The 15,409-nt window shown below is 30.0% G+C and overlaps 4 protein-coding genes across 4 annotated transcripts; 3 read left to right on the top strand and 1 right to left on the bottom strand.

Moving 5' to 3' along the window:
• Positions 1-3,410: 3,410 nt before the first annotated feature.
• LOC120278154 (14-3-3-like protein GF14 iota) lies at positions 3,411-6,135 on the bottom strand. Its single transcript, XM_039285074.1, has 7 exons — positions 5,978-6,135; positions 4,857-5,163; positions 4,533-4,620; positions 4,342-4,451; positions 4,103-4,251; positions 3,735-3,784; positions 3,411-3,591 (listed from the first exon to the last, which is right to left on the bottom strand). The coding sequence occupies exons 1-7, from the start codon at positions 6,048-6,050 to the stop codon at positions 3,586-3,588; spliced, it is 783 nt and encodes a 260-aa protein (XP_039141008.1). The 5' UTR covers positions 6,051-6,135; the 3' UTR covers positions 3,411-3,585.
• A 2,192-nt stretch (positions 6,136-8,327) lies between these two features.
• Positions 8,328-10,295, top strand: LOC120278076 (UDP-glycosyltransferase 83A1-like). Its single transcript, XM_039284981.1, has 2 exons — positions 8,328-8,826; positions 9,305-10,295. The coding sequence occupies exons 1-2, from the start codon at positions 8,340-8,342 to the stop codon at positions 10,189-10,191; spliced, it is 1,374 nt and encodes a 457-aa protein (XP_039140915.1). The 5' UTR covers positions 8,328-8,339; the 3' UTR covers positions 10,192-10,295.
• A 615-nt stretch (positions 10,296-10,910) lies between these two features.
• On the top strand, positions 10,911-12,337 carry LOC120277834 (expansin-A1-like). The gene is made up of 2 exons (XM_039284670.1): positions 10,911-10,984; positions 11,718-12,337. Exons 1-2 carry the CDS (start codon positions 10,912-10,914, stop codon positions 12,335-12,337), a joined length of 693 nt encoding a protein of 230 aa, XP_039140604.1. The 5' UTR covers position 10,911.
• A 1,733-nt stretch (positions 12,338-14,070) lies between these two features.
• On the top strand, positions 14,071-15,409 carry LOC120277833 (expansin-A23-like). The gene is made up of 2 exons (XM_039284669.1): positions 14,071-14,200; positions 14,775-15,409. Exons 1-2 carry the CDS (start codon positions 14,071-14,073, stop codon positions 15,407-15,409), a joined length of 765 nt encoding a protein of 254 aa, XP_039140603.1.

The following is a 15,409-nucleotide window of genomic DNA, read 5'->3' as shown; positions in this document are numbered from 1 at the left end:
TATATATAATTAGAATTGTAGGAACTTTGGGCTAGCCCAATAGTAACTATCCATGGTTGTAAATTAGAGGTCTCGAGTTCGAACCTCTCAGTTTACAATTCATATTTATCAAGAGGCCATTCAAGCCACCGTAACTGGTGTGCACCTTCGTACCCATCGCTTGTCGACTTTATCAAATAATAATAATAATAATTAGAATTGTGACATTGGTGGAAACCTTAAAGGATGCAATACTTAAAAACTAAAATGTTTTTTATATGAGGAGTCTTCTTTGAGTATTTTATTGATTTGGAGATTTCTCATGTTCCATCTCATATGTAATCCATCTTTCCACAATCAAGGCCAGTAGGGGCCGAAGCCTCCCTTGCCAGTGATATTACCTTTCAAGCGGGTTTTCTTATTTTTAAATTAAAGTAAAATAAAATGTTTGAACGCAAATTTCCTTGTTTTCTCATTTCAATTTTTATTTTTAAAAATTACTAGAATATCAAGATTTTAATAAAAATTTATAAAAAATTTAGTAATTAAAAAAATTTAAATTGATCAGGCTTAACAAATATATTGTAATATATATATATATATGCATGTTATAATGCACCATATATGTTAAGGTGAAGGAACAAATTATGATTTTTTATAAATAATAGTTTAGTTGTCTATAGTGAGAGAGATCGATTTTACCACATTTTAAAAAAATATAAACTTGTGAGATATAGTTACTTATTAGTTGAATTGTTGAAAATCGAGATGTAGTTACTATCTTTGTTTTGGCGGTCTATTTGTTATTATCTTATATATATATATATATATATATATATATATATATATATATATGATTTCTTAACAATAAAGTTTCATAATTATTATTAATAGTAATTTTTCAAATTCAAATAAGGTAATATATATATTACTCATTAAAAAAAAAATCTCATTATCTTATCCATAGTACGTCCTTCTCTCAAATTTAAGAAAAAAAAAATCTTCCAAGACTTAGACATGTTCCAAGATATAGAAAATGCAAGAAAGATTTCCCATGATATATAATAGATGAATCAACTATAGAGGTACATATTTTAATATAAAAAAGGTAATTTTTTAAATATATATATTTGCCAAATATATGTATAGTCAAATATATTGTTGGCATGAGTAATTATGGAAAGGTTTTATTTTTGAATATAAATTAAGTTGAGCTTCAATTAACGAATCAAATCTATTCATGTAAATAATTTAAAAACTTATAATATATATATATATTTTAAAAAGCCATTTTTGGAAGGTCTTTATTTTTTTAATATCGTTAAATACTTTAAAGGAAATAGAATCAATGGTTGATTACTTGATTTATTAAGTTATTAAAAGAATGCAATGTTGTAAGTTAGACAGTAAACAATCCTTTATGATGCTTACGTAGCCTTTTCTCCTTCTTCTTTTTTTTTTTAATTATTAGTGTGCTAGTGTTATTTTGATTAACTTCATTTGATTTGAAGGAGTTACAAAAGATGAGGTTGGGGTTCCAAACTAGCCTTCACATGGTTTGTTAATCATCTTGTTTCCAATTGATTTTATATGAATTTTTTATTTTTGGTGCTTGTTTAATTTGTAATGTTATATGTAATTCCAAATTTCCAACTAATTTTATTGGGGTAAATAAGTGCATTGAAAATAAAATCAAAATATAACTATGAAACAATCTAGTTTTATGATTTGATTAAGTGATAATTAGAATATTTTTTATTTATATAAAAATTTTGGTCATTTTTAAATTATACGTCAAATGATCTAACTTGAAAGAGAGTTGTTCATCCTCAAGTTAGATTTTTTAAAGACATATAATAACATCAAGTGGGAGACTCTCTTTCAAATTTGCTGGTGGTGGCCTCTGGTAGTTCGAGAGTACTAGTGAATGAGATCTCAAACTTGTAGATTCTCAACCGCTATTAATATGTAAAATAATAGCAATGGTATTATTTTTTAAAATAATAAATTATTATGATTAGAAACTTTTGGAAATATTAGTGTTTATTTAGAGTTCTATATAACAAGTGTTAAGTAATTTTAATATTTTTAAGGGTTAGCAATGTAAAAGACTTCATCATTTTCATGCATTACAAATGATCTATTCATATTGTTTTTGTTTGAAGAAAATTCTTTTTAATATAAAGAACAACACCATTGGTTCAAAAATATCTTGAAAAATGAACTTTTTAAAGAAAAAAGAGACTTTTTCTCTTTTAATAATTATAATTGAGACATTGGGGGAAACCTTAGATAGTGATTTTCACTTTGAATATAAATTCAAGTCTCATTGATTTATTGAATCTAATTTATCAGTATATAAGGTAGAAAAAATTAATCAGAGGAAAAATTGTTATGCTTGATATCATACTGTTGAAGAGGTAGGCTCCAAGAATTCTCTCCATATTTAAAAGGTATTTTTTTATATTTGAAATAAAATTCAATTTCACCTCATTAAGAAAAAAAAAATTTCTTTAACACCAAAGATAACAATCATAATAGTATAAAATTTATAAACAAAATTTAAAAATTTTGGAAAATGAAAATTAAAAAAGAAATTTACAACACTTTTCTGATTAATAAAATTTCATTAATGAGTTGAGTACAAAAAATAAAAAATAAAAAAATTCATTCAAGTTAGGAATTTTTTTTAATTATAAAAATAAAAAATATCACTCATTTAATACAAATAAAATAAATTTTTTTCTTTTGAGTGCAGAAATAATAAAAGAAATAAAACTTAATAGAAATAGTCTTGAGATGGAAAGGTTTGACATGGATGGGTCAATGAGTATTGGTTGAACAAGTACTTCTGAACAATGATATTATCCCAATCAATGGAGTTATACCTCTAAATAAGTTGAGCAAAATCAATATGAATTTATTTACAGATGTCTTACAATCTAACATTCTTGAACAAAAGACTGATTAATAAATTTGAGTTATGTAATGAAAAATTTTACTTTATTTTTTTAAAATAATTTTATTAAAAAAAATTTCCACTATACCTCAAAGTGATGTTTATCCCTCCTACATGTTTATTATTTTGTTTATATGTTTAATATATTGATTCATTATGTTTATTATTCATTTTTTATCTAAAACAGTTAATTTTCAACATTTGTATTTAATATTGACATTTGCCAAATGGATTGTTGGAGTGAGAAAATTTCATATCTTCACAAGTTCATTGTAATGTTTTTTTAAAGGAATGTACACATTTGTACCTTAAAGATATATATAACTAAATATAGCTTTATGCTTTATTTAAAAAAAAAAAATCATTACTTGAATGAGACTAAATAAGAAGAAAAATTCTTATATATTATCTTATAAAACAAAGATTCGTTAAACTTAACTTTGGCATAGAAATTAAATGCACACGCCCAACAGATTGCAACATTCCAATCAGCAGGAGATAAAATTAACTTAACAATCACAACCGCAGATGTTCATTAACAAGAGCAAAAATAAAAGGGGGTACAAAAAAGTGAAAAGGAGGACAGAAATACTAATTTGTGATAATGAAAACAGTATCCATTCTCATGAATTACAATGGTGCCACCATCATTTCTGTCATAAACAAGTTTAAACAAAATCAATACTAAAATAAACATGAACATAAACATACTACCAAAAAATAAATAATAATAATAATAATAATAATAATAATAATAATAATAATAAAACACCAAGAGAATTAGAAAATCCAATACCTCAGGTTCAGCAGCAGCTTTGTTTTCTTCACCCTTGAACCCATCCTCACCTTTTAAACATGTTAATATATTGTCAATTACTTGAACAAATCATCAATATGAACCACAAAATGGGACTAGCTATAATTCTAGCTTTCCATTTCTGTCACTCAATGTTACATGGAAAACAAAATGCTATAGTAAGAAGAATGTTGTGAGCAATAATAATATTCACTGAAATGATTGTTTGATTTGTTCATAGAATTAGCATCTTGTTAGTCTTGGTATCTATAACCAAATTTTAGAAGTTTGTTTTGAGTTGTTTTGCATTTAACATGATACTGGCAAACAATCTGCATTCAAAACCAAACTGTTTGCAAGTACATTACCTCCTTCCTCAGGCAAATCAGACGTCCAAAGGGTGAGGTTGTCCCTCAGCAACTGCATTATCAAAGTGCTATCCTTGTATGATTCCTCACTCAGGGTGTCAAGTTCAGCAATTGCCTCATCAAAGGCTTGTTTTGCAAGATGGCATGCCCTGTATATTCATCAAGCAATTATTGTGTTAGAAATCTGATATACAAATAGGCTAACATTCAACAAAAGCACTTATAAATGTAAAAGATACCTTTCAGGGGAATTCATGATCTCATAGTAGAACACTGAGAAATTGAGAGCAAGGCCAAGGCGAATTGGATGTGTAGATGGCAAATCACTGTTTGCTGTATTAGAAGCAGCCTGCACCAAAGGACCTCAGAGATTAAACAGAAATCAACAATATATATATATATACACAATAACCTGTATTTATAGACATGCCTGGTAAGCCTTCAATGATTGATCAGCAGCTTCTTTCCTTTCTTGTTCAGACTTGAATTCTGCAAGATAACGGTAATAATCACCTTTCCTGCATTCCAGTCAAACCAAGAATTCAGTTTCAGTTACTTGCCAGAATTTGACAGGCAATTAACTAGGAAGAATAATTAATTAAATAATGAACCTGGTGCAATAACAAAACAAGTTTTATCTCACGAGCTATCTAAAAAATGACAACAAACCAAAACAAAACTTCAAAGTAGAAGGCAATAGATTCTCATTCAAACTGCCTCATCTTGTTCATAGAAATAGAGTAAAATGGCTTACATCTTGTAATAGAAGACACTAGATTCTGGAGAGCTCGACGATGGAATCAGGTGCTCATCAATGATGGTTAGAATATCATTGCAGATTTTAGTGAGTTCTTCCTCTACCTTCTGGCAATAACCTTTAATTAACTTAACATTATGTTCATTCCCTTTTGATTCTTCTTTCTGCTCAATAGATGACATAATGCGCCATGATGCGCGACGAGCTCCAATCACATTTTTATAGCCCACTGAGAGGAGGTTCCTCTCCTCAACAGTTAGTTCTGCATCAAGCTTAGCAACTTTCTTCATACTTTCAACCATTTCTGCGCAGTTAGTAACATCCTCAATAAGTTAATCTAAGCAAAGCCACATCTTTGCAATTTAAAACAGATAACAACAAACATTCGATCATATGACAAGAGTTATAAACAATTCAGTGCTGTGCTAAAACAGGATCCACATTTGATGCAAGATATATATTACATGTGAAAAAGGAAATTATGATATCATATCATTGCAAACAGCAATGATAGAATAATTCCATATTGAGCAACCAAATCAGACCACAAGAAACTTACTTTAATAATCATCATACAAATCAGACTAGGCCACAACCACAAATCAAGAAATTATACTCAACAAATTTATACAAATTCAAAATATCACAATGGTAACAAGAATCTTAAAGATCATGGACTGTGCAAGCACTCAATAATCAGCCAGATGCCATGAAAGGCCCAGCAATACATCACATACTCAAAAAAGGGGGAAAACTATACCCAATCAGAGAAAAATCAATCAAGCAATTCCCAGAATGAGATTAATCCCATAGACAATGGTTAAATTGAGCAAAAAGTCACTCATATGAGATCAAAACAAGAGCTAAAACCAACACAAACTAAACCTAATCTAAGAAGCAATAAACAATGCAAGCATTTTGCAAGCTATCACTTCTAACAAAATCCCAAAAACCGCATTACATTCCAAAACAAAACAATGAAAAACCAAGCAATCTAAGAAGGATCCATCAATCAAAAACAAAAAGGGATCGAATTGAAGCACCACATCACAAAATCAAGAAAAAAAAAATCAGAAAAAAAAAACAAATGAAGTCAAAGGATCGAATGGAATGCAGACCATCATAGCGCTCGGCCTGCTCGGCGAGCTTGGCCATGTAGACATGGGCCTCCCTCTCCTTCTCGGTCGCCATTGGAGATCGAAATTGAAACCCTAGCGGGAGTTTTGGGGGAGAAAAATGAGAAGATATAAATGAGAAAAGGATCCGCAAAGGAAGGCGAGAACTGGAGCATAAATAGACGAACGCTTCGCTGGGACAACGACTTCGATCTGGCCGTCCATTCCACGAATACCACGACCGAGATGATCCAACAAGCAATCCTGACCGTCCCTTGTGATCTCTTCCGCTGACCGTGAGTTTCTCTGCTTTGAGATTCGGTTTCCTCAAACTTACATACTGTTCATATTGATATAAAATATTATACTTATTAGTTACATTTTCATAACATATAATATATTAAGAGAAATGGTAATTTATAATTTAATCACGTCACTAGATTACTGTTCTCTAGGGACGTTTATATATAATATTGTACACTTTTTTTTTTTACTGTAGAACACATTTTGTTACTATTTATAATGATCATAACCATCGGATTATCATCGAACGGCTATTGTAGATGTTCGTAGATTTCAAATCTAGGAATGTCCCAAAATTACTGGTCCTCATATATTAATATTAGAGGCCGCGTCATCTATAAACGTCTATAAACATTCGTGTACAACTTTGAAATCTTGTGATTATGCATAGTGCTCAACGTAGTGGAGTCAACAGTTCATGATTTATAACAACAACTCAAGAGTGACCGAACTACCCTTTTTTTTTTTATACAAATACATGTTTTTGGTACAATTTATATTACTGTTTGTACACCAATTTATGTCTATATCTTTTTATCTCTTATTTTTTTCCCCAGTTGATGAATTCCCTTAATGTTTTTATTAATAGTATAATTAACTAACACATATTAATATAACCTAATAATATAAACTTTGGGTTATGATACCTATTAATATAACGAATTACTTTTAATATATTATGATTAATATAATAGTATTATATATTTGGTTAATGATTAATATAATATATGTTATATAAACTAACTATCAAAATGTATAGGTATGGTTTCTTTTTTCTTATAATTTCCCATCACTGGTATTTCAGAATTTTGTCATTACATATAATCAATTGAACAAATGTATTGTATGCAAACACTATTAAATATTTGAATAATCAAGAGTTCTATGCATCAAAATTTCATGTGAATGTGTTTATCTATGTTGAAAAAAAAAAAAAGCTTAATTAATTAATTAATTAATTATAATTTTATAGTATTCATGTACTTTCTATGTATGGAATGGACCAATATTTATTTTAAATTGTTTTTAATTATTAAGATAACCAAATACAAATACAGACGTATGAAACAGAATATTACACAATTCTCTAACATTCTAAACAATGAAGATTATCACCTTATTAAAAATAAAAATAATTAATTATACAAATGTAATTAAATTTCTTCTTCTCTCCCACAGCATCAATTCAATATGTAAAGGTCTATTCATAACAGTGATAACACCAAGTAAAAAATTCTTAAAATTAAATGGAATTTTATTAAATGTTCTTATAAATTTGAATTTTTAAAAAAAAAAAAACAGAAACATGGATAAAATCACTTAAAAAATCAACATAAAAATAAAATATTTCATCGTATTTCTTGAACAACAATAAGGAGCGAAGCTCTTTTGAATTGACTATCAAAATAATTAATTATACAAATAAAATTTTCTTCTTCTCTCCCACAGCTAGAATCAATCTAGTGATCTATTTAAAACACCTTGTAAAAAATTTTAAAATTAATAAGAAATTTGGAAAAAGAAATTATAAATCTTCTTGTAAGTTTGAATTTTAAAAAAAAAATGGAAACATATTATAAAAATACTTAGAAAAAGCAACATAAAAATGAAATATTTCATTGAACTTCTAGAACAAGAAGAAGGAACAAAACTCTTACTAATCAACTAATCAACAACCTAGATCATGTCAAAGCATTGTAGGATGAGCTAGTATTGATTAACATGTCTCAAAACTCAACAAACAAGACAATGAATACACTCCACACTTGGAATGAAAGCCGGCCATCTTACCCTATAAACAAACACAACTCAAAAGAATCTCATTTCCATAACTACAAGTATATATCCCCCTTAGAACCAAAAACAACCTCAACTCAATTCATTGGTCAATTGATTCTATGTACATGATAATCTTGTCCAAGAAACAACCCAACATAAACAAGAAAATGTTAATTGCTTAAGGTATCTAAGTCTCTCTATATATATCTATATGTATGTACATGTTATGCATGATAATATTATTACATTCATTAAGTAGTAATTAATATTAATAATATTAGCAATGTCTTCTCCTCATGTAATTCTTCTCCCATACCCTGCTCAAGGTCATGTTATCCCATTCCTTGAGCTTGCATACTGCTTGGCAGACTCCGGCTTCAAAGTCACCTTCGTCAACACCGAGCACATCCACGGCCGTGTGACGGAGGCGATAGCCGCGGTTGAGCATGACACCGGCATAATTAACTTGGTTTCGATCCCTGATGGTTTAGAATCAATCGAAGAACGTAGTGATCTTGTCAAGCTCAGTGTTCGATTATCCGAGGTTGTTCCAAGAAGTTTGGAAGAACTGATAGATAAAGTTAACAAATCAGGTGATGGTAGTAAAATTACAAGCTTGATTGCTGATGAAAATTTGTCATGGATAATGCCCGTAGCGAAGACGATGGGCCTCCACGCCGTCGCATTTTGGCCGGCGGCAGCTGCTTCTCTTTCACTCTTGCTTTCAACTTCTAAATTGGCTGAAGATGGAGTTATTGATGGCAAAACTGGTGATATATCCTATATATAGATTTATTTTTAATTTGATTTTACTAATTAATTATATTAGTTAATGTATATTTCGGTCTAGAACAAATGCTTCTTATTTTATACATATAATATGCATGCAGAGATTGAGTGATCATTAATTTACTAGGTCATGTATCTTAGGGTTTAGAAGATGTGGCTGAATTCATATATTATAGTTGCATGGATATATATATATATATATATATATATATATGTATACCATGTATGCATGCATGGATAGAGCTAGCTCATGGTACGCATAACATGCAGCATATATTCATATTCTACTAGTTCATGCATATTAGGGTTTAGACCAAATGCACGCATGTACATTAATAGAGGTTTTCTTAATCACAGACAGGTTTTTTTTGTAAATCACTGTAAAATTATTTTTTAATGTTATGTTTCACAAATTATATATATATATATATATATATTTATATATATATATTACTGCAGGGTTAGCAAAGATTGAAGAGAAGGTGCAATTAAGTCCAGGGATGCCATCAATCCTGCCAAGAGAGTTTGCATGGAATGGATTGTTCTGTGATTTGAAGTCACAGGAAGCAATCTTCAACAAAATAATGGACATAAACAAAGGTCTAGATTTTGCAGACATGCTCATCTGCAATTCTTTCCATGAAATAGAAGCACCAACCTTCAAATTCATGCCCAAAGTACTTCCCATAGGGCCATTGCTCTCCGGCCGAAGAACCGGAAAGGCGGTCGGCAACTTTTGGCCGGAGGATTCATCTTGCATATCTTGGCTGGACAAACAAAACCTAAGCTCAACCATTTATGTCGCCTTCGGGAGCTTTACCGTCTTCGATGAACTACAATTCAAAGAGCTCGCTCTCGGGCTCGAACTCACCGGCCGGCCATTCTTATGGGTTGTGAGGCCAGACTTAACAGACCAAACATGCAATGCATATCCAGAAGGGTTTAGGGAGAGAATAAGAAGTAGAGGGTTGATTGTAGGGTGGTCTCCACAGCAAAGAGTGTTAGCACATCCTTCAATTGCATGCTTTGTGTCACACTGTGGATGGAACTCAACAATGGAAGGTGTTACAAATGGAGTGCCATTTTTATGTTGGCCTTACTTCACTGATCAGTTCATGAACAAGACTTACATTTGTGATGTTTGGAAGAATGGATTGGAAGTGAGTTATGGGGAGGATAGAGTTGTGAGTAGAGAGGAGATTTGTGGAAAGATTGAGAAGCTTTTGGGTGATGAGAAGATTAAGACTAAGGCATTGGCTTTGAAGGATTTGGCATTTAAGTCTATTAGTCATGGAGGGTCTTCTTTCAAGAACTTCAATTCATTGATTGAGACCATCAAACAGTGAAAGAGATCACTCACTGGATACTAAGTTATTATGTGATTTGTGTGGCTTGAACTTATGATTTATTTCTACTTTGTTTTGTTAATTCCCAATAATTCCAAAGTAACTATGAATGCATCTCTTTTATTGTATTTTTTTCAATTTATAATTTTCGTCTTTTTTATTTTTGAAATTGTCACTATTTATATAATTTTAAGAACTTGAGAAGGACTCCTTAAAAAAAAAAACAATTTCTTTTAAAAAAATTTTAACCAAATAAATAAGTTTCTCCTCCAAATTTAATTTAATAATAATAATAAATCATAGATAGTAAAAATTTAATTATTAATCAATATATTATCGAAACAATACATATAGAAACGCCTAAATTTTTATGGAAGTAGCAAGGACAATTGAAAGAAATTCCATGTATGACAAAATCACTAAAAGAAAGAAATAAATTCCTTCTCATACATGGCAATCAAATCCATTAATACATGCATATATACAAATACAGCTCACTCAATTAATCACTATTTAATTACGATTAATTACTATTAGTTTTTACCAATTACGACCAATTCATAGCAATCAATTTATTGCCTATAAATACCAAACCCCAAAAACAACAAAACTTCACACACACATAACAATCTTAAGATAAAGAAAATGGAGAGATTTCAATCAGCCATTTCTTTGGTTTATCTTGTAGCCATTGTTACCACTTTCTTTGAAGCATCATTAATGGTGGAAGCTCAAGGTGAATGGTCAGAAGCTCATGCAACTGGTTACAGTGATGATGCTGGCACTGGGACTGGTATATATATCTTCTAATTTTTCTTCTTTTCTTTTTATATATTCTCATACACTTTCATTTCATATTATTTTAGTTGTGTTTATAAGTTTATAAACACTATTGTTTTTTGTAATTATCTTGTTTCTTTCATGTATTTAATATATACCAAGAGGATTGCTTTCTATTTGACATTTTTATTTTTTATTAAACGTGAATTATATCTATTAAAGAAACTATTACGATTATAATTATATTTAATATTATTATTAATATAAACAAACACCATTAACGTAAATATATGTATATGGGTTAATTATAAGGCACATACATAAATACATACACACACATATACAAATATATACACACACATATATATACCCACATGTGCATATATATATATATATATATATATATATATATATATATATATATATATATATATATATATAAAGATGTGTCTATTTATTTACGTTAATATATGTATTATACATGTATAACACCCATACATGCATATACATATATACATACAAACACATACAAAAACAAATATATATATATATATATATATATATATATAAACACTTGTTATTAATGCCTTCTCCATCATATTCCATCTCTCTCTGAGTCCCTCTAGAAGGATGAAACTAATATACATATATAATTATATATGACTTCATCTAAAACCAATTAAGAGTGTTAATTAGCATTCAAAATAAACCTCACGCATGCATGCATGCATGAATATTGTGTGCAGGGGGAGCTTGTGGATATGACGATGTATTCAAGCATGGGTATGGGCTAACAACCGCAGCATTAAGCACAGCTCTCTTTAACAACGGCTACAGTTGTGGTTCATGCTTCCAACTCCGCTGCTTCAACGACCCTCAATGGTGCAGTACCAAAACCATCACCGTCACTGCCACCAACTTCTGCCCACCTTCATCTGATCCCAATGCCAAGGATGGCTGGTGCAATCCACCTCTCAAACACTTTGATCTTTCTCTTCCCATGTTTCGATCATTGGTTAATAATATAGCTGCAGGAATAATACCGGTGCAGTATAAGAGAGTGCCATGCAGTAGACAAGGTGGTATTAAGTTTGAAATTAATGGGAATGATAATTTTCTTCTTGTTCTTGTTTATAATGTTGGAGGAGTTGGAGATTTGAAGGCGGTGTCGGTAAAGGGATCGAAAAGTGGGTGGACAACAATGGGGAAGAACTGGGGAGCTAATTGGAGTGCAAATGCTAATTTAAGAGGACAGAGCTTGTCTTTCTCGGTGACTACTAGTGATGGAAAGACTGTGTTGTCTCAGGATGTGGCTCCTCAGAATTGGGAGTTTGGCATGAGTTATGAAGGAAAACAGATCACATGATTTGATCATTCTGTTGTTTTGTTGTTTGGTGGTTTTCATGTTAACTAAGTATTAGTGTATGGATAAGAAGATATTGATCCATGCCTTGAGGAAATTTAGTTTGGTTTTGAGTTATTTCATGAATAATATATTAACAAGGCTGTTTTAATTTCAAATTATTTAGCCATATTATTTTAATATTGTCATTTGGAGATGCCTAATTGAATTATATATTGAGTTATATAATAAATACGGCAAAGTTTATATTTCTCTTATTGTTATGATCCGACTAAAATAAATTTTTAAATTAGTTAGAATACATATTTAGCCCCTATAATTTAGTTAATCTGACTTTTGATCCCTCTAATATGATTTGTAGATTCCTTATTTTAATATTTGAAAAATATAAATCCACAAATTATATTAGAAAAAGGGACTTATATATTTTTTTTAAGTAGTAAAATAAAGGGACTTTTTAAAGATAAATTATATTAGAGGGACCAAAAGGGCAGACTGACTATATTAAAGGGACTAAATAGGGTATTCTTGCTTTAATATATGTTTATTATGTAATATTATATGAAAATTTATTCAATTAATAAAAATATTTTTAAATTATTTTATGTCCAATAAAAGAAAAATATACATAAATAAAAAGGATCAATAATGCTATTGATCAATGCTTTAATTGTATTTATATGAAATATTTATTGATAGAGGGATTAATATACAAAATTTTATATTGTGGTTTTCACATATAAATATTTTAAAATTTTTAGGTTAAATTGTAATTTGTTAATACTTTTTATTATTACAACTAATTTGTTAAAGATGTGGATATCCAAACTGTTCCAATACTCCGTACAATGGACTAACTTCCAATGATATAAGATTTAGAAACTTCTTTTTTTAACAAAAAAAAAATATTGCTATCTAAAAACAGTTACATGAAAACCCTCAATGATATTCACATGAAGAAGCATCACCTCTTCAAAGTCAAGAGCATCACTGGTTTAAGCATGTTAGGATTTTGCACTTGTGAATTCTTTGTGAGGTAATTTTCGTCTATCATATATCTTTATTTATGTAATTAATTCATTCTCAACAATTGATTATGTATTTATTAAATATCAATTAAAAGTTATTTAATTAGATTAAAAAAATTGTAACAATATAGTGTCTATTGGGATTACCTTGTTTGAATTTACTATGTTGTTTCTTGGGTGGTTTTTTCTCCATCAAATCTTTTTAGGTACTAATGTGACTATACATAAACCTTGTATTACACTTATGTAATCTTGTTTATGATAAATTATTTTGTTCCCATCTTCCTAAAATGTATATATACCATATTGAAAATTAAATGTAACTTTAAACAAATTATTCCCTTAGCTTTTGAAATGGCCAAGCCCTTTAATTTTATACACATAAGTTGAAAAAGAAAGCAGAAGGCAATAATACAATTTCAAAACAAGCCATGATTTATAGATAAAATTGAGAATGGAGACAATTATAGAGCATCTCTCATAAATGGCAAGTCATAAACATTTCCATTAATTCAGGTTTCCTCAATTAAATGCATGCTAATTAATCTGCATTTAATTACTGTATATATTGCTATTAAATTACTTCTAATTGTTCTATACATTAATTACAATTTATATTCAGAGTTCAATTGTTTATGCCTAAAAATAAGATTTCTATGTGTTGAATGACAAAGTGATCATTTTATGAAAAAGAAAGAGCGAGATCCAATGGCCAAAACTTTGGGTTTTTTCATGGCTTTGATTGCAATGGCATCAATGGCAGTAGGAAGGGACAGTACTGGTTGGGAGAATGCCTTTGCTACTTTCTATGGTGATATCAGTGGAGGAGAAACCATGGGTAAGTCTATATATATATATATATATATAATTGAGGATATAGTTTTCGAATTTATTAATTTGGACATATTGATGTTGCACTTGGTAGCAATATATATATATATATATAAGTTATTCTTTTCTTTTTGCTGATGTTATAAGCAAAAAATCACAGCTTGGTGATGTGCTTGGATTAAGAGAAGAATTATCAATGGAATTCCTTTCATGATTTGCAAAATTATGTATATATGTATGTATTAGATTTATAATTAATACTATAAAAAGAAGAATTGGATATATGGAAGGGAATGAAATCAAATTAAGATGATTATAATTAATAATATCACTTTCCTCTAATTTTTTTGTACTAAAAATGTTTTTACCTTATTTTATAGGATTTTAGACTAGTATTTTATATTAGATTGTAACTCTAATCTTATTTTACAACAAATAAATCTCAATCAATTCTAAGTTTTGCTGTCTTTAGGGTTTATACATAATCACATGCATGGTTGCATATATATATATATATATATACCTTTGCATGAACTCATCACGTATAACCATGCATGCACGTACCAATTATAATGTTACAGAAGGAGCATGTGGATATGGAGATCTATTCAAACAAGGATATGGTCTAGACACTGCAGCATTAAGCACTACATTATTCAACAATGGTCACACGTGCGGCGCATGCTATGAACTCAAATGCACAAACAATCCAGAGTGGTGCATCAATGGAAAAACCACAACCATAACAGCCACCAACTTCTGCCCACCAAACTGGTCCAAACCAAGTGACATGGGAGGCTGGTGCAACCCTCCAAGAAAACACTTTGACATGGCCATGGCTGCATTTTTAAAGATTGTAAAAGGTACCAAAGTTGGGATTGTTCCAGTGCAGTATAGGAGAGTGAAGTGTGTGAAAAAGGGAGGGATTAAGTTTGAGATTAAGGGTAACCCTTATTGGAATCTTGTTTTGGTATATAATGTTGGTGGTGTTGGGGATGTGAAGGGTGTTTGGGTGAAGAAGATGGGGGATGTTAAGAGTGGGTGGATTCAGATGACTAGGAACTGGGGACAGAATTGGGAAACTGGTGAGGGGTTGAGAAGATGGAGATTGTCTTTTAGGGTTACTGTTAGTGATGGTAGGACTCTTAATGCTTTGGGTGTTGTTCCTGCTAATTGGAACTTTGGTCAGAGTTTTGAGAGCAAAGTTCAGTTCTAA

The sequence above is a fragment of the Dioscorea cayenensis genome, chromosome 15 (assembly GCF_009730915.1).
Source record: "Dioscorea cayenensis subsp. rotundata cultivar TDr96_F1 chromosome 15, TDr96_F1_v2_PseudoChromosome.rev07_lg8_w22 25.fasta, whole genome shotgun sequence".
Lineage (NCBI taxonomy): Eukaryota > Viridiplantae > Streptophyta > Magnoliopsida > Dioscoreales > Dioscoreaceae > Dioscorea > Dioscorea cayenensis.
Note: the sequence above shows the minus strand (reverse complement) of the source record. Positions and strands in the feature narration are given on the sequence as shown.